The 13,856-nt window shown below is 37.7% G+C and overlaps 1 protein-coding gene across 1 annotated transcript; it reads left to right on the top strand.

Moving 5' to 3' along the window:
* The first annotated feature begins 482 nt into the window (after positions 1 to 482).
* LOC127445908 (lupus La protein homolog) lies at positions 483 to 12,940 on the top strand. Its single transcript, XM_051706385.1, has 12 exons — positions 483 to 584; positions 1,260 to 1,318; positions 1,413 to 1,516; positions 2,491 to 2,665; positions 5,713 to 5,820; positions 5,971 to 6,074; positions 6,217 to 6,288; positions 6,372 to 6,414; positions 6,710 to 6,847; positions 10,923 to 11,118; positions 12,180 to 12,296; positions 12,544 to 12,940. The coding sequence occupies exons 2-12, from the start codon at positions 1,262 to 1,264 to the stop codon at positions 12,636 to 12,638; spliced, it is 1,209 nt and encodes a 402-aa protein (XP_051562345.1). The 5' UTR covers positions 483 to 584; positions 1,260 to 1,261; the 3' UTR covers positions 12,639 to 12,940.
* Positions 12,941 to 13,856: the final 916 nt, after the last annotated feature.

The raw sequence follows: 13,856 nt of genomic DNA, 5'->3' as shown, positions 1-13,856 counted from the left end.
TGATGAGAACTCTTTGTAGTAGTTTAAGTTTAGTCTGAACGTTTTTTCAAATTCTAATAGTAATTTTGTAAGTTATTAATGTCCTGACTAGACATTGTGATCATTTACATTTATGCATTTGGCAGATGCTTTTATCCAAAGCGACTTAGAGTGTACTTATTACAGGGACAATACCCCCAGAGCAACCTGGAGTTAAGTGCCTTGCTCAAGGACACAATGGTGATGGCTGTGGGGATCAATCCAGCAACCTTCTGATTACCAGTTATGTGTTTTAGCCACCACCACCACTCACACCACTGATCAGCTGAATGCCACTTTGGTGAATAAAAGTACCTAATTCTTATCATAAGAGCAAAATCTGTACATTATTCCAAACGTTTGGGTGCCGGTGTATCCATTTTTAAATCCTCAACAGAGAGCAAACGAGTGAATTCCATGTTGAACTCGTTTTCCCATGATTCCTTGTCCTGTTCCTATGTGACATCATAACAACGCGACGCCGCACATTGGTTCGCTGGAAAAAGGTTCCTTGTGAGAAAGTTGCCGCATTTCGTTTAGATCAGACAGGCCAGAAAGCAGGAAAAGTGAGTATGGTGTTCTTGAAACTTGTTCTTATTATTATTATTTTTTACAGCGTCGCGGTGTTTTCCGTTCAGACCGGACGCAAAAATAACGATTACACATTAAGCGTGAGATATTTGATCAGTGTGTTTCTGTAACACGTGGCTCGCGTGGCTTACATGTAATAACACGTATAGAGTGACACTATACACTACAACGAGATTATATTCAGTCTGATTTATCACTGTACATATTGACTTCAACAATGAGCACTGAATGTTAAAATAAAACAGCGCGCGTGTGCTCAGTTGTATTCACACGTGGTTTGAGCACCACACACTGCATTACATGCATTTTTCCCAATGCATGACACTCTTTTTAATATATGTCATTAATAAGCCATTAATAAGCTTATGTAATTATCAAAAGGTGAATATGTATGGGTGATTCTTCAATTAAAGGAACTTTTCTGTCTAAAATCCCTAAGATGATCTCAAAGACAAAATGCTTATAAAAAGAATATTTCTAGTTTTAAAGGATTACTTCTAATAGCTTTAAAATTGTAAAAATATTTGCGTGTACTTAACTAACTAAATCAAAGCTTTATTTAATGTAATAAAGCTTGTTAATGTTGTTAATTTATTGAAAGGGCAGGTATGCACTCTAGTAATACATTTTGTCATTTATCATTTTAACAGAGATGGCAGATAACCAGGAAATGTCTCCATTGGAGAAGAAGGTGGCAGAACAGATCGAGGTGTGAAAATGGTCATGTTAAATTCTTCTTCTCCCCCTTTGAAGTCTTCATTAATATTAATGTTATGAATGCAAATATTTTTGTCTGTGTTCAGTACTATTTTGGTGACCACAATCTCCCCCGAGACAAGTTCTTAAAGGAGCAGGTGCAGTTAGATGATGGCTGGGTCACTCTCGAGACCATGCTCAAATTTAATAGGTAATTACAAGAGAAATGCATCATTTTTCTGGATTAATGGTAATTGTACATTTTATATAAAGCTTGGCTTAATAATGATGCCAAGTGACTTAAAATAATAGTCTCTGGAAATTTGCCTTTATTTTTAAAATTTTAAATAATTTACATGCTCCTTTTTATATAATGACGGTTCATAGAGACCATCTGTCAAGCTCCAAAAATGACAAGAAAACACCATGAAGAAGTAATCAATATTACATTTAAATCTGAGCATGAGTACAAATAAAAACAAGCCACATTTGTGATACTTTTATGGTGCTTTTTCTGTCCTTTTTGGAGCTTGACAGCCATGGACACTATCAGCTGTCACTGAATTGAAAAGTACTGCATGAAGATTATTAAAAAATTCACCTTTTGGGGGCCTGGGTAGCTCAGCGAGTATTGACGCTGACTACCACCCCTGGAGTCGAGAGTTCGAATCCAGGGCGTGCTGAGTGATTCCAGCCAGGTCTCCTAAGCAACCAAATTGGCCCGGTTGCTAGGGAGGGTAGAGTCACATGGGGTAACTTCCTCATGGTCGCGATTAGTGGTTCTCGCTCTCAATGGGGCGTGTGGTAAGTTGTGTGTGGATCGCGGAGAGTAGCATGAGCCTCCACATGCTGTGAGTCTCCACGGTGTCATGCACAACGAGCCACATAAGATTGACAGTCTGAGAAGCGGAGGCAACTGAGACTTGTCCTCCGCCACCCGGATTGAGTTGAGTAACCGCACCACCACTAGGACCTACTAAGTAGTGGGAATTGGGCATTTCAAATTGGGGAGAAAACAAAATTCACCTTTAGTATTCCACAGAAAATAGCATAGCTGTCTGAAATGTGATGGTGAGTGAATAATGAAAGAATTAAAATTTTTAGGTATACTATTCTTTTTTTCTAATGTCATATCTTTCATAATTTTTTTTTCATCCAAATCACTAATTTTCTTTGTTTTCACAGACTGAAAAGTCTCACGTCTGACGCAGATGTCATAGTCCAGTCGCTACAGAAATCCAAAACGGGTTTGCTGGAGATCAGTGAGGACAAAACCAAAATTAGGCGAAGTCCAAACAAACCCCTTCCAGAGAACAATGAGGAATACAGAGACACTCTAAAACACAAATCCATCTACATGGTAAGCAAATGGGAACAATGACATTAATAGTGGCATATTAAATTTGCCAAATTCCATTGTATTTTTTCTGAATTCTGTGTTTTAAGTTTAATTAAATTTTATCATCAAAAGACTGTCTAATCAAATTAATTTATAAAACCTTAATCAAATAATAAAAGTTAATTGCTTGTCAACAATCCATTGCATTATTTTCTTCAAATTAAGTTTTATACAGATTCTATACAGATCCTCACAGCACATTCCAAAATACAAATTTGGAGTTTATTTATTTTAATTTTTTTTGTCAACAAAGCATCACAGTATTAATGCATTTGATGACATCTTTTATTCAGTACAATAACACTCTTGCTTGTGAGATAGTGCTTGAATTAGGTCTGCATAATTATGACAGAATTCATTATTGTCAATTATTTCCCTTGATATTGTAATTATAGTTAATTTTGATCAATAGACTCTACATTAAAATACTTATTTGGGGTGGATCAACTGCATGCCATATTTTTGATGTAGGCTACACATCCAAAACAAGCTGAGTGCTGTGTTCCTAAATGATTTTATTGCTGTTTGCATACACCTAAATGGTCAACTTTACATTGGCCCTCTCAGAAGCATATAAAACAAAGATGTTTTTCTAATTTTTAATAAATCATACACAAAAGCGAGCAATGGACATGTCTCTTATTGGTTAAAATGATCAACCACTGCAAAACATACGTTAAATAACAAATTAAATGGAACATTTTGACAAAACATGAGTAGACCTACATGGACTGCTATAATTGACATTTATATAGCGCTTTTCTGACACTACACTCAAAGCGCTTTACACAGTGAACAGGAGAATCTCCTCAACCAGTGTGCAGCATCCACCTGAATGATGCGACGGCAGCTATAGTGCGCCAGTACGCTCACCACACACTAGCTAATGGTGGAGAGGAGAGAGTGGAGTGATAGAGCCAATTAATGGATGGGGATTATTAGGAAGCCATGATTGATAAGGGCCAATGGGGGGAATTTGGCCAGGACACCAGGGTTACATCCTTACTCTTTTCGAGAAGTGTCCTGGGATTTTTAATGACCACAGAGCGTCAGGACCTCGGTTTAACGTCTCATGCAAAGGACTGTGGAAATCTGAATCTGAAGGATATTAGTACAACTATTATTATTACATTAAGAATTACATGTAACCATACAGTAGTAATATATTTTTGTTGCAGTTTAATCTATTTCATGCGTCCAGTTAAATTTAGCTTTTATTTTGGCAAAAACAGAGTGAAGCTCTATCAGTTTGTATGTTTTTGATGACAGCTTCACACCTCTGGTTAAGCAGTTCGATGTATGTCCTAATGTATTTATTAAACTGCTAAAGACTGTGATTTAATTAAAGAAATATTTAGTCTGCATGTGCTACACGCTTCAAAGTATACGAGTGCTCTATCATCTACACACACACACAGACTGCGTGTGATGCTACGCTGAGGTGTTTGTAGTAGAGGTAGACCGCTAAATCGGTTTTAGTGACTTTTTGAACCACCTTAGTTATCAGTATCATCAAAATGCACTATCGGTCGAACTCCATTTTTTAGTGTATGAGCAGCCAGTTTCACACGTTCACATTGGAGAGTGCAGCACATGCAAACTGTAGATTTATGTAATTAAATCTCAGCCTTTTGCGGTTTAATAATCACATTATGACCAGGGGTGGACTGGCCATCAGGAGCACAGGGCGTTTTCCCGGTGGGCCGCTGGGTAATTTGTGCCGGCCCGCTGATGTGCAAGTACCGGCCCATCCTAGGGGCCATATAGGCGGCCGCCCTGGGCTCCAACATGCCCGCGCGGACCACTTAACAAAGCGAAAATTCAATAAACTCTGCAAAGTAATCCAATACAATGGCTTTTATTGTAATTTAAGACCTCATTATTTGACATACAAATAACAATAATGGTGACAACCAAAAACAACATATTAAGCATAAGATGAGCTCTGAATAATCACAAAATACAGACACAATAACAGTAGCTTAAATAAAATTGGCAAACAGTAAAGCTAAGAGCAGTACATAGACATTTGCATAATTTATTCAAACCTCAAAGCATTTCTGGGTGCAGTAGTGCGGCATGCTGAATAATGCTCATACCTGATAAAAATGCAGAAAATAAGTCATGAACAATATTACTTTGTAGCTAGTTGAGTCTTTGAGACTTCGTTTAAAGGATAGCAGAAACAGCACTTGTCAAAGCATTGGGCTTTTCACTTTTCCTCAAGAATAATCTGGAGAAGGAATTAAAACACTGCAGATATGAAATTTTAGGCATTGTCATCAGTGTCCTGCTGTGTGACACTTTCTTCATCTAACTATTTTAAACAATATTTTATGATCTTGTATAGCTGTATATACATATATTATTATTATACTTGTTGTTTCCACAACCTCATATTAACTAAGACAATAGTTTATTTGCACTTCTAAAAAAAGTTGAAAGATGATTAAGATCTTAAAAATTTGAAGAAAGTTTTCATCACATTTACAGTGGTTTTATATGTTTTAAAGTTATGATCATTTTTGCACTTGTGGGGCCCGTTATCATGACTAGCAGTCAACAAATGTGATTTTTATTTCAACACAAAAAAAATGTATTGAGCCGGGAAATGAAATTAATGAGCCGGTGTGTTGCGGGCCGGGTTTGGTGGGCCACTCTGGGCCAGAAAGTCCAGGGCCACTTTTTGGTCCCAGTCCGCCCCTGCATTATGACATATCACAATTTTAATTTGATTAATTGTCTATTCATATATTCATTTTATCCGAACTGTGTCAAATTCTGTGACATTCCACATTTATATAGTTAATTAAATTTCCTTTCATATTGCCCTAAATTAAGTTTGCTTCCTCTACCTCCTTATCTTGCTTCTGCCCTAAATCATATAATTTAATATAAGTATTTAATATAATAAATAATTAAATATTAATATAAATATCATATTATTTCAATGTCTCTTAAACTGGGACATGCCCTGTTTTGTTGACTGTAATGTTTTAATGCTACAGAAAGGTTTTCCTCTTGACACTACGCTGGATGAGATTAAAGACTGGCTCTCTGATAAAGTAACAGTTGAGAACATCTACATGAGGAAAGGACCACTGAAGACTTTCAAAGTAAGACATTTACATTAGATTAAAAGTAAAGTAACAGAACAATGTTATCTATCTATCTATAATCATGTATATGTATGTGTATAATATATATATTATTTTTGTATTGACTTTTGACGTAACTTTCAGTAAAGCTGTTGTTGTTGTCTTCAGGGCTCCATCTTTGCGGTTCTAGAATCTGAAGAAGCTGCGAAGGCCTTTGTCGAGCGTGCCGATGTGAAGGAGTACAAAGGAAACGAGATGATTGTCTTGATGAAGTAGGTGCTTTTACATGCTGTTTGAATGAATGGAGCACTTCCTCATTTAGCTTCATGTATTCCATGCTCTTGTTGTCTTTGTAACTGAATGGAACTGAATATACCGGTTTAAGAGTTGTTAACCTTTGACCTCTGTCTGTAGAGAGGCCTATTTTTCTAAAAAGATGGCCGAGAGGAAGCAGCATCGTGTTGACGCAAAGGCTAAAGCAAAAAGGTGAGACAAAAAAAGAAATGTTTCCTCAAAAAATTAAGAATACAATGACGAGAGATGTTATAACGGGAAATTGTACATTTTAGTGAAAAGGAGGACAAGCAAAAACAAGCTGAAGAGAAAGAGCTGGTGAGTTATCATGCAACACACAAATAAAAAAGAAAGTAAAATACAAGGCCTATTATACTTGAAAAAATCTGTTAGCATTCACATCTCAATGGCAGTTGCTCAGCAGAAATTAGGCCAACTCACTCACTGCCCCTACTATAATATAATGAAATAATTTTTTAATGATTTATTTTTAATAAATGTTTCAGCTACCTTTTTGAATGGCCATCAGTGGAGAAAGGTGCTTTTTTCCCTCCATAATGGTGTAGTTACGGCATTGACCTCTTGGGAATATATCACTCTTCTGTTTGCACAGAAATCCCTCGATGAGCAGAGAGGTTGCCTTTTGAAGTTCACTGGTGAATTAAGCGATATCTCAAGAGAAGATTTTCACAAAGTTTTCTCTGATCATGCCCAGATCAGATGGATCGATTTCACTAGAGGAGCTAAAGAGGTGAGAGATCAGACCTGCTGCAGACATTACTTCCCAAAACCATTCTGTGACATTTTTGTATCCATTTTTTTTTATTTTGTGTCAATTGTACCAAAGTGCCTTTGTATACCACAAACATGGTGGTTTGTCCAAAAAATTGTGCATTATTGCTGTGCTATCGTTAAGTCCTTAACAGCTCTTCTGTCGTTAGCCCTATTAAAGTATCTAATTATGGCTCAGACTGAAGATGGGGTTTGTTGGTTGGGATTTGTGTTTGATTGTATGAATTATATAGACTCTTGGAGCGTTAAAATGTCGTCACGTTTAATTTGTAACATGAGAGAATGTATAACACGTAGATATATGTGGCAGTTAGATACAATCAAACATTTGTTTTAACAGTCATCATGAGTGTGTATTACGCAGATTAATCTGTTTTATTATTTCTATCTGCTCGTTAGAGATCTAGTTTGCTTGTCTTTCGTATTGTGATTCCATTGTTTTGCAAACTTGATTTGTCATCCATGATGGGTGAAGGGCAGACCAACTGAAAGGTGCTTTGCGCCACCTACCGTACCGGGGTAAAACTGCTAACAGCAATCATTCACCTCGCTTTTAATGTAAAAATGCGATAATTTTTTTAAATTTTTTTTTTCTCTTCACATTATCACGTTGCCTCTGGTATTCAAAGACCTTTAGACTGAAATGAGGGTCAGAAAATGATACCCTTAAATGCATACCTTGGGTTTTTGTGACCCAGGCCCTTATTCCACCTCCTCCATCCATTTTTTGGAGTTATGCCCCCACTTCTTTAGTATTCCTCAACCTTCCTATTATGAATCATCTAACAGTAAAATTGCAAGAAATATATTTGTTCTAAATGCTTAATTTCCAAGACTGTATTGGGTCATTAGTTACCTGAGATATGTAAAAATGTTGCAATGTATATATCCGCTTCCGTAAATCATATTTTTATGATTATTTCAGATCAATATAAGTTTAATATCACAGAATATATATTTCTTTGTTTATTACAAGACAAATGAATGCCATATTCATACAAATAAATACTATATCATGTTGATTTTCTGCACAACGATGGTGAATTATCAGTATCCCATATGTGTGTACTAGGGGTGTTACAGTTAGAATTTCTCACGGTTCGGTTTGTGTCACAGTTTCGGTACGGTTCAGTATTTGCTTTGTTCAGGAAAAAATATTACTGCCAAATCCAAAGAATAATCTATTTGGTAAACACTTCAGCAGGTTTGCCCTTAAATAACAATCATTGTTTTAGAACAGTAACCATAGTTTAACCATGTTATTTGTAGTAAAATCATAGTAACCACAATATAAACATGGTTACTGTCATGGTTACAATATATAGTAAAATCATGGTTACTATATAGAAACTACAGTATTACTGTTATAAAGCCACGGTTAATTGTATCAAAACCATGATTTCTGTACAGAAAACCATGGTGACAGCAGTCATGGGTACTACAATATTACTACAGTAAAACCATCGTTAATTTTTGTCAGGGTCCTTAACTAAAAAATAAATTTTCTTCAATTACTAAATAACATTTAATCTTAATACCTGCACTAATACGCTACATGCATCAAAGTGCACTTCAAATTCATCTCAACATATATTCAATATTTGCAAGCTGTACATCACTATAGAAGGAATAACCTTGCTATTAGAATGCATACAAGAAGGGATGTTGTGATAACGCTGCTTGAGTATTTTAATAATACATGGAAATCCCACATGATAACACCCCAAGCACTTTAGGTATTGTTTCATGTCTGTCCGAATTAGCACTGAGTGCCTGCTTAAAAACGGAAGGGAGTGTGTACAGTTTCGGCTCACCTGCGTCTCTTTCCCTGGGTGATGTCGGCGTAAATGATTAATCATGTATTAATGTATTACTATAACGGTATTTTAATGCCATTAATCAAAGCGCATTATTGACGCTTGTGATAGATTACAGCCACGCTAAGAAACAGGAAGAACTTGCATGCGCGTTTCAAATAAACCCTCACGTGGATTATTGACATATATTACCAGTATACAGCACTCGTGTCGAGCGATGTCTGCAAACAGTGCCTGTTTTGTAAATGTCTTTTTACCATCGCTGTTGTAATTGACTGCAAAAAGAAAATGTTCCCAGAAAGGAGAAACGCAAGGGGCTTCTCTATCTATGTTACGATTTCTCCATTTGCCATTTTCAACTACACACAACGCTTGCAGAACAGTGGAACACAGGAACACAGGTGGAGCGTATCCATTTACAGATCCATTCAGGTGCATTAGCGGAGGTTGTAACTGTGCCTGTCTGTTTAAAACTTGTGCTTCAGATGCATCATTAAACGTGAGGTGAACAGACCGCGGTGCCAGTGCTTCCCGAACCGTGGGTGGCGAACCGTATGGTTAGTTTTTTTTTTTACCGAGAACCATTACACCCCTAGTGTACACATTTACATTTATGCATTTGGCAGACACTTTTATTCAAAGCGACTTATAATAAATGCACTTATTATAGGGACAGTCCCCCTGGAGCAACCTGGAGTTAAGTGCCTTGTTCAAGGACACAATGGTGGTGGCTGTGGGGATTGAACCGGCAACCTTCTGCTTACATGTTTTGTGCATTAGCCCACTACGCCACCACATATAGTAACATGGAAGTAAATTATAGCAAGTGTAACACATGAACGGTAGGATAACTTTATTGCCAATTAGGTTTAGTACTGAAATTCTGCAAGTTGTACGTCTATTTAGACTCAATAAGTGCCTAAGAAAAAACATGTGTAGCTTATAATGTTTAGTGATGCTCAATATGCGTTTGACAGACAGTTGAGTTTCATAAAATGTCAGTGTGCAAGTAATGGATCCCTTTCTTGCATTGTTTGTTGTATCATCTCTTTGAAATACACCGATCAGCCACAACATTAAAACCACCTGCCCAATATTGTGTAGGTCCCCCTCGTGCCACCAAAACAGCACCAACCCGCATCTCAGAATAGCATTCTGAGATGCTATTCTTCTCACCACAATTGTACAGAGTGGCTATCTGAGTTACCGTAGACTTGGTCAGTTTGAACCAATCTGGCCATTCTCTGTTGACCTCTCTCATCAACAAGGCATTTCCGTCCGCAGAACTGCCACTCACTGGATGTTTTTTTTTTTTTTTGGCACCATTCGGAGTAAATTCTAGAGGCTGTTGTGCATGAAAATCCCAGGAGATCAGCAGTTACAGAAATACTCAAACCAGCCCATCTGGCACCAACAATCATGCCACGCTCCAGATCACTGAGATCACATTTTTTCCCCATTGTGATGGTTGATGTGAACATTAACTGAAACTCCTGACCATATCTGCATGATTTTATGCATGACACTGCTGCCACACGATTGGCTGATTAGATAATCACATGGATGATTTTTGGTGCCAGATGGGCTGGTTTGAGTATTTCTGTATCTTCTGGTCTCCTGGGAATTTACTCTGAATGGTGCCAAAAACAAAAAACATCCAGTGAGCGGCAGTTCTGTGGATGGAAACACCTTGTTGATGAGAGAGGTCAACAGAGAATGGCCAGACTGGTTCGAACTGACAAAGTCTACGGTAACTCAGATAACCGATCTGTACAATTGTGGTGAGAAGAAAATCATCTCAGAATGCTATTCTGAGATGCGGGTTGGCGCTGTTTTGGTGGCTCGAGAGGGACCTACACAATATTAGGCAGGTGGTTTTAATGTTGTGGCTGATCGGTGTATGAAAAATAAAATTTCTAAATATAACAATAGTAAATATTCTAATTGTCTTGAAAATGTCATGAAGCTTGTGGCCGTTTGGGGCAAAAATTCAGACTAAGTTGGAAGATAAGTTATTTATCATCTGTGGCTTTGTGGCATGTCTGGTTAGGATACAATGTTATTGGGAAAGACAGTCAGACACTTTATTGACCCCAGAGGAGACATTTGTTAGTCTGGCATTGAATAACTTTAAACAACACTTCTCCATTGGCAGTTCGAGTTAGTACTTAAAGATTTTTTTCTTCCATTGATTTGTGTCTTTGATATCCTCCTCAGGGCACCATCCTGTTCCACACAAATGCCAAAGAGGCCCTGCAGAAAGCCCGTGAGGCTCAGGAAGGGGAGGAGGAGCTGAAGGTCAAAGGCAAGGTCGTTCAGTGGGAGGTGCTCGAGGGAGACACAGAACTGGAGACGCTGAAGAAAATCATCGAGGATCAGCAAGAGTCCATAAACAAACGCAAGGGAGGCAGAGGTAAACAACAGAACCCAAAACAAAACACTTAAACTGTTCAACTCTGGTGCATTTTTGGGCTGCAGCCTGTTTTTTTTTTTTAATTTTATTTATTTATTTATTTTTCCACACTTTAATTTAAAAACTCACCATTTACACATACTGTGGAGTAATTGCCAATTTTATTTAATTTTTTGTCACCTTACATCTGAAATGTTGGTGCTCTAAATGCATTTCAGTCAAATTTTCAGTTCATGCAGCACCCCCATTGTTTCATCGAATATCTCAGCCTCTGAGTGGACTAGAAGCTTTAGTCAACCTTGGTGTCATTAGAAAGCTGCGATTCTCCCCTTTGCGATGATGTATAACATTTTAGCATCAATAGACGATAACAAATATTTCTGATTATTTGTTTCGCATGCTTTTCCTGCTGGACTGTGTATTTTGTTCTGAACATCTAAGATATACATTGGGTTATTCACACAAGCAAGCTCACAGATAAGTAAAAATTGCTAATTTTGTAGAAAACTGCCTAAGGTAAAAGCAGATATAAAGGTTTTAGTATTTGGGGCTTACAGCAGCAGTGATCATGCATAAAAGAGACATTTGTATTTGATGTCTGACAAATATAATATTTCACTTTGATTCTTTGGAAAATCTTTCAAACTGTGGTATTAGGGCAACAAAATATACTATACAGTTACATTTCTGAGAATGAGAGCTTTCATTTGATATATGACTTGTCTACTTACGTGCTATTTGATCATCATACCACATGACCTCTAGGTGGAGCTGATTTGCGACAAGTGTTTTCAAGCTTTATTTTGTTATTTTATGTAACATAAATGCAGAAGTGATGGTTATCTATGGAAAGTTCAGATTCTAAGCTATCAAACGAGACCAAATATGCTTGACTTATGTATTCAGGGACTTTTTTCGGGGATTTTAAGCATAAACTCTTTTTGCAACATAGCGCCCCTTTTTGGACCCGCAGAGTTAAAGAGGTTAAAGGCCTTTTAATCTGTTTAATCTCCTTGTTTAATGCATTTGCTCTTGTGTCACCTCATAACCTGTGATTTCAGGAGGTCACAGGGGTCGTGGAAGAGGCAGAGGGGGTCGCAGAGACAGAGGAGGAAGAGAACAGACACAGTTCCGGGGAAAGAAGACCAAGTTTGACAGCGATGAGGAGGCAGATGAAGGTAAAATGGGAGAGTTTGTTGTCATCATCTGCTTGAACAATGTCCAATGCATGATATCTTTAAGCTAACTTTAACATTTTCTTGATTCATTCTTCTTTTATAAGCCTAAATGGCAAGGAATGAAACTACTTTTTCACAATCGACTAGTAGTTTGGTTGTCTCAGGGACTTGTTTGTCTTAAGGAAGCCCTGTATAATTAAGGGTCTATATGTGTAAAAATTTAAATTTTTGTTTTCTCCTTCCACAGAACATGCTAGTCCAAAGAAGAGAGCACTTGAGACTGACAATCAAGATAATGGAGAGCCGGCCTCCAAACAAGCAAAAAGCGAGAACGGATCTTAAGGGCAAAGAGCTGTGGCCCTACTTTCCTGAATTGTACAGTAGATATCAAGAATTCCTGAAAATGCATACTCAGACTACTTCCAGTGTCAAAGGCCTAACTGCTGCACAAAAGCTTTGCCACCACACTTCTCCCAAAACTCCCCATGAAAAACGCTTTATATGCCAGATTCATATGGAGAATTTTTTGTTTCTTTGAACAAGCAAAAATGGATACTAAGGTTGTTTTTTAATTTATTTGCCATTTACACGTATATGATGGGTTTATATGTGTGGCAGGGCGGAGGGCGGGGCCGGGTCGTGTTTCCGCACACCCGGCCCCTAATTGGGCTGATTAGCCCGAGAGGGATAAAGGCCGACTGGACACGGCAGTGCGACAGAGAGAGTTACAGCTGTCCGTAACACTCTCTCTCTGTCGCACTGCCGTCTCCAGTCGGCCTTTATCCCTCTCGGGCTAATCAGCCCAATTAGGGGCCGGGTGTGCGGAAACACGACCCGGCCCTGCCCTCCACCCTGCCACAATATGATTTAGATCTCATCTGCTGTCTTCCTAATTTACAGCTGTCTGTAAATGTCCGTTGATATCAGATCACGTTGAAACAATTTGCTGGAAGCGTTATGTTATTATTGACGTCTGTAGAAGATAATCCCATTCATTCATGCCTAGAACTGAGACTTTTTGCAGATTCTGCTCAGATTGTTGGTTCAAACAGAGGGGTTGTTTTGCTCATGTTTTGGCAATGGATTTTTTGGTGATATGCCAAAAGGAACAGGTTTTTTATTTTGTCCATTTAACACATGCTAATTAATTCCATCAGTTTTACTGTCATTTGCACAAACCTGAAACCTTGTTTCTCTTTATTTGTTGGTTTAAATTTTGCATCAAATGGTTACAGAGGCTTGTAGAGTAAGGCATTAGATCAGCTTAATTTGTTTTGGAATGGCTTTTTTTTATTGAATCATCTCTGCAAAAACATGTCTCTTAATCTAAAGTGCTGTTTTAGATGCTGTGCTCCATACTGACCACTTCTGGGTTTCAACAAGCACTCAAATGTAGTTGTTTTGTTACTTTCTCGTGTGTTGAGATAGAATTTAGGTTAATATTACATGCATTTTGAATTTCAATAAAGGTCCTGAAAATCACTAGTAGTTGTAGTTTTGTGAAGATACAGGTAATATATAACATCAATGTGATCTTTCCCCAACAGAAATAAAAATGTT

Source organism: Myxocyprinus asiaticus, chromosome 9 (assembly GCF_019703515.2).
Source record: "Myxocyprinus asiaticus isolate MX2 ecotype Aquarium Trade chromosome 9, UBuf_Myxa_2, whole genome shotgun sequence".
In the NCBI taxonomy this organism is placed as follows: Eukaryota; Metazoa; Chordata; class Actinopteri; order Cypriniformes; family Catostomidae; genus Myxocyprinus; species Myxocyprinus asiaticus.
Note: the sequence above shows the minus strand (reverse complement) of the source record. Positions and strands in the feature narration are given on the sequence as shown.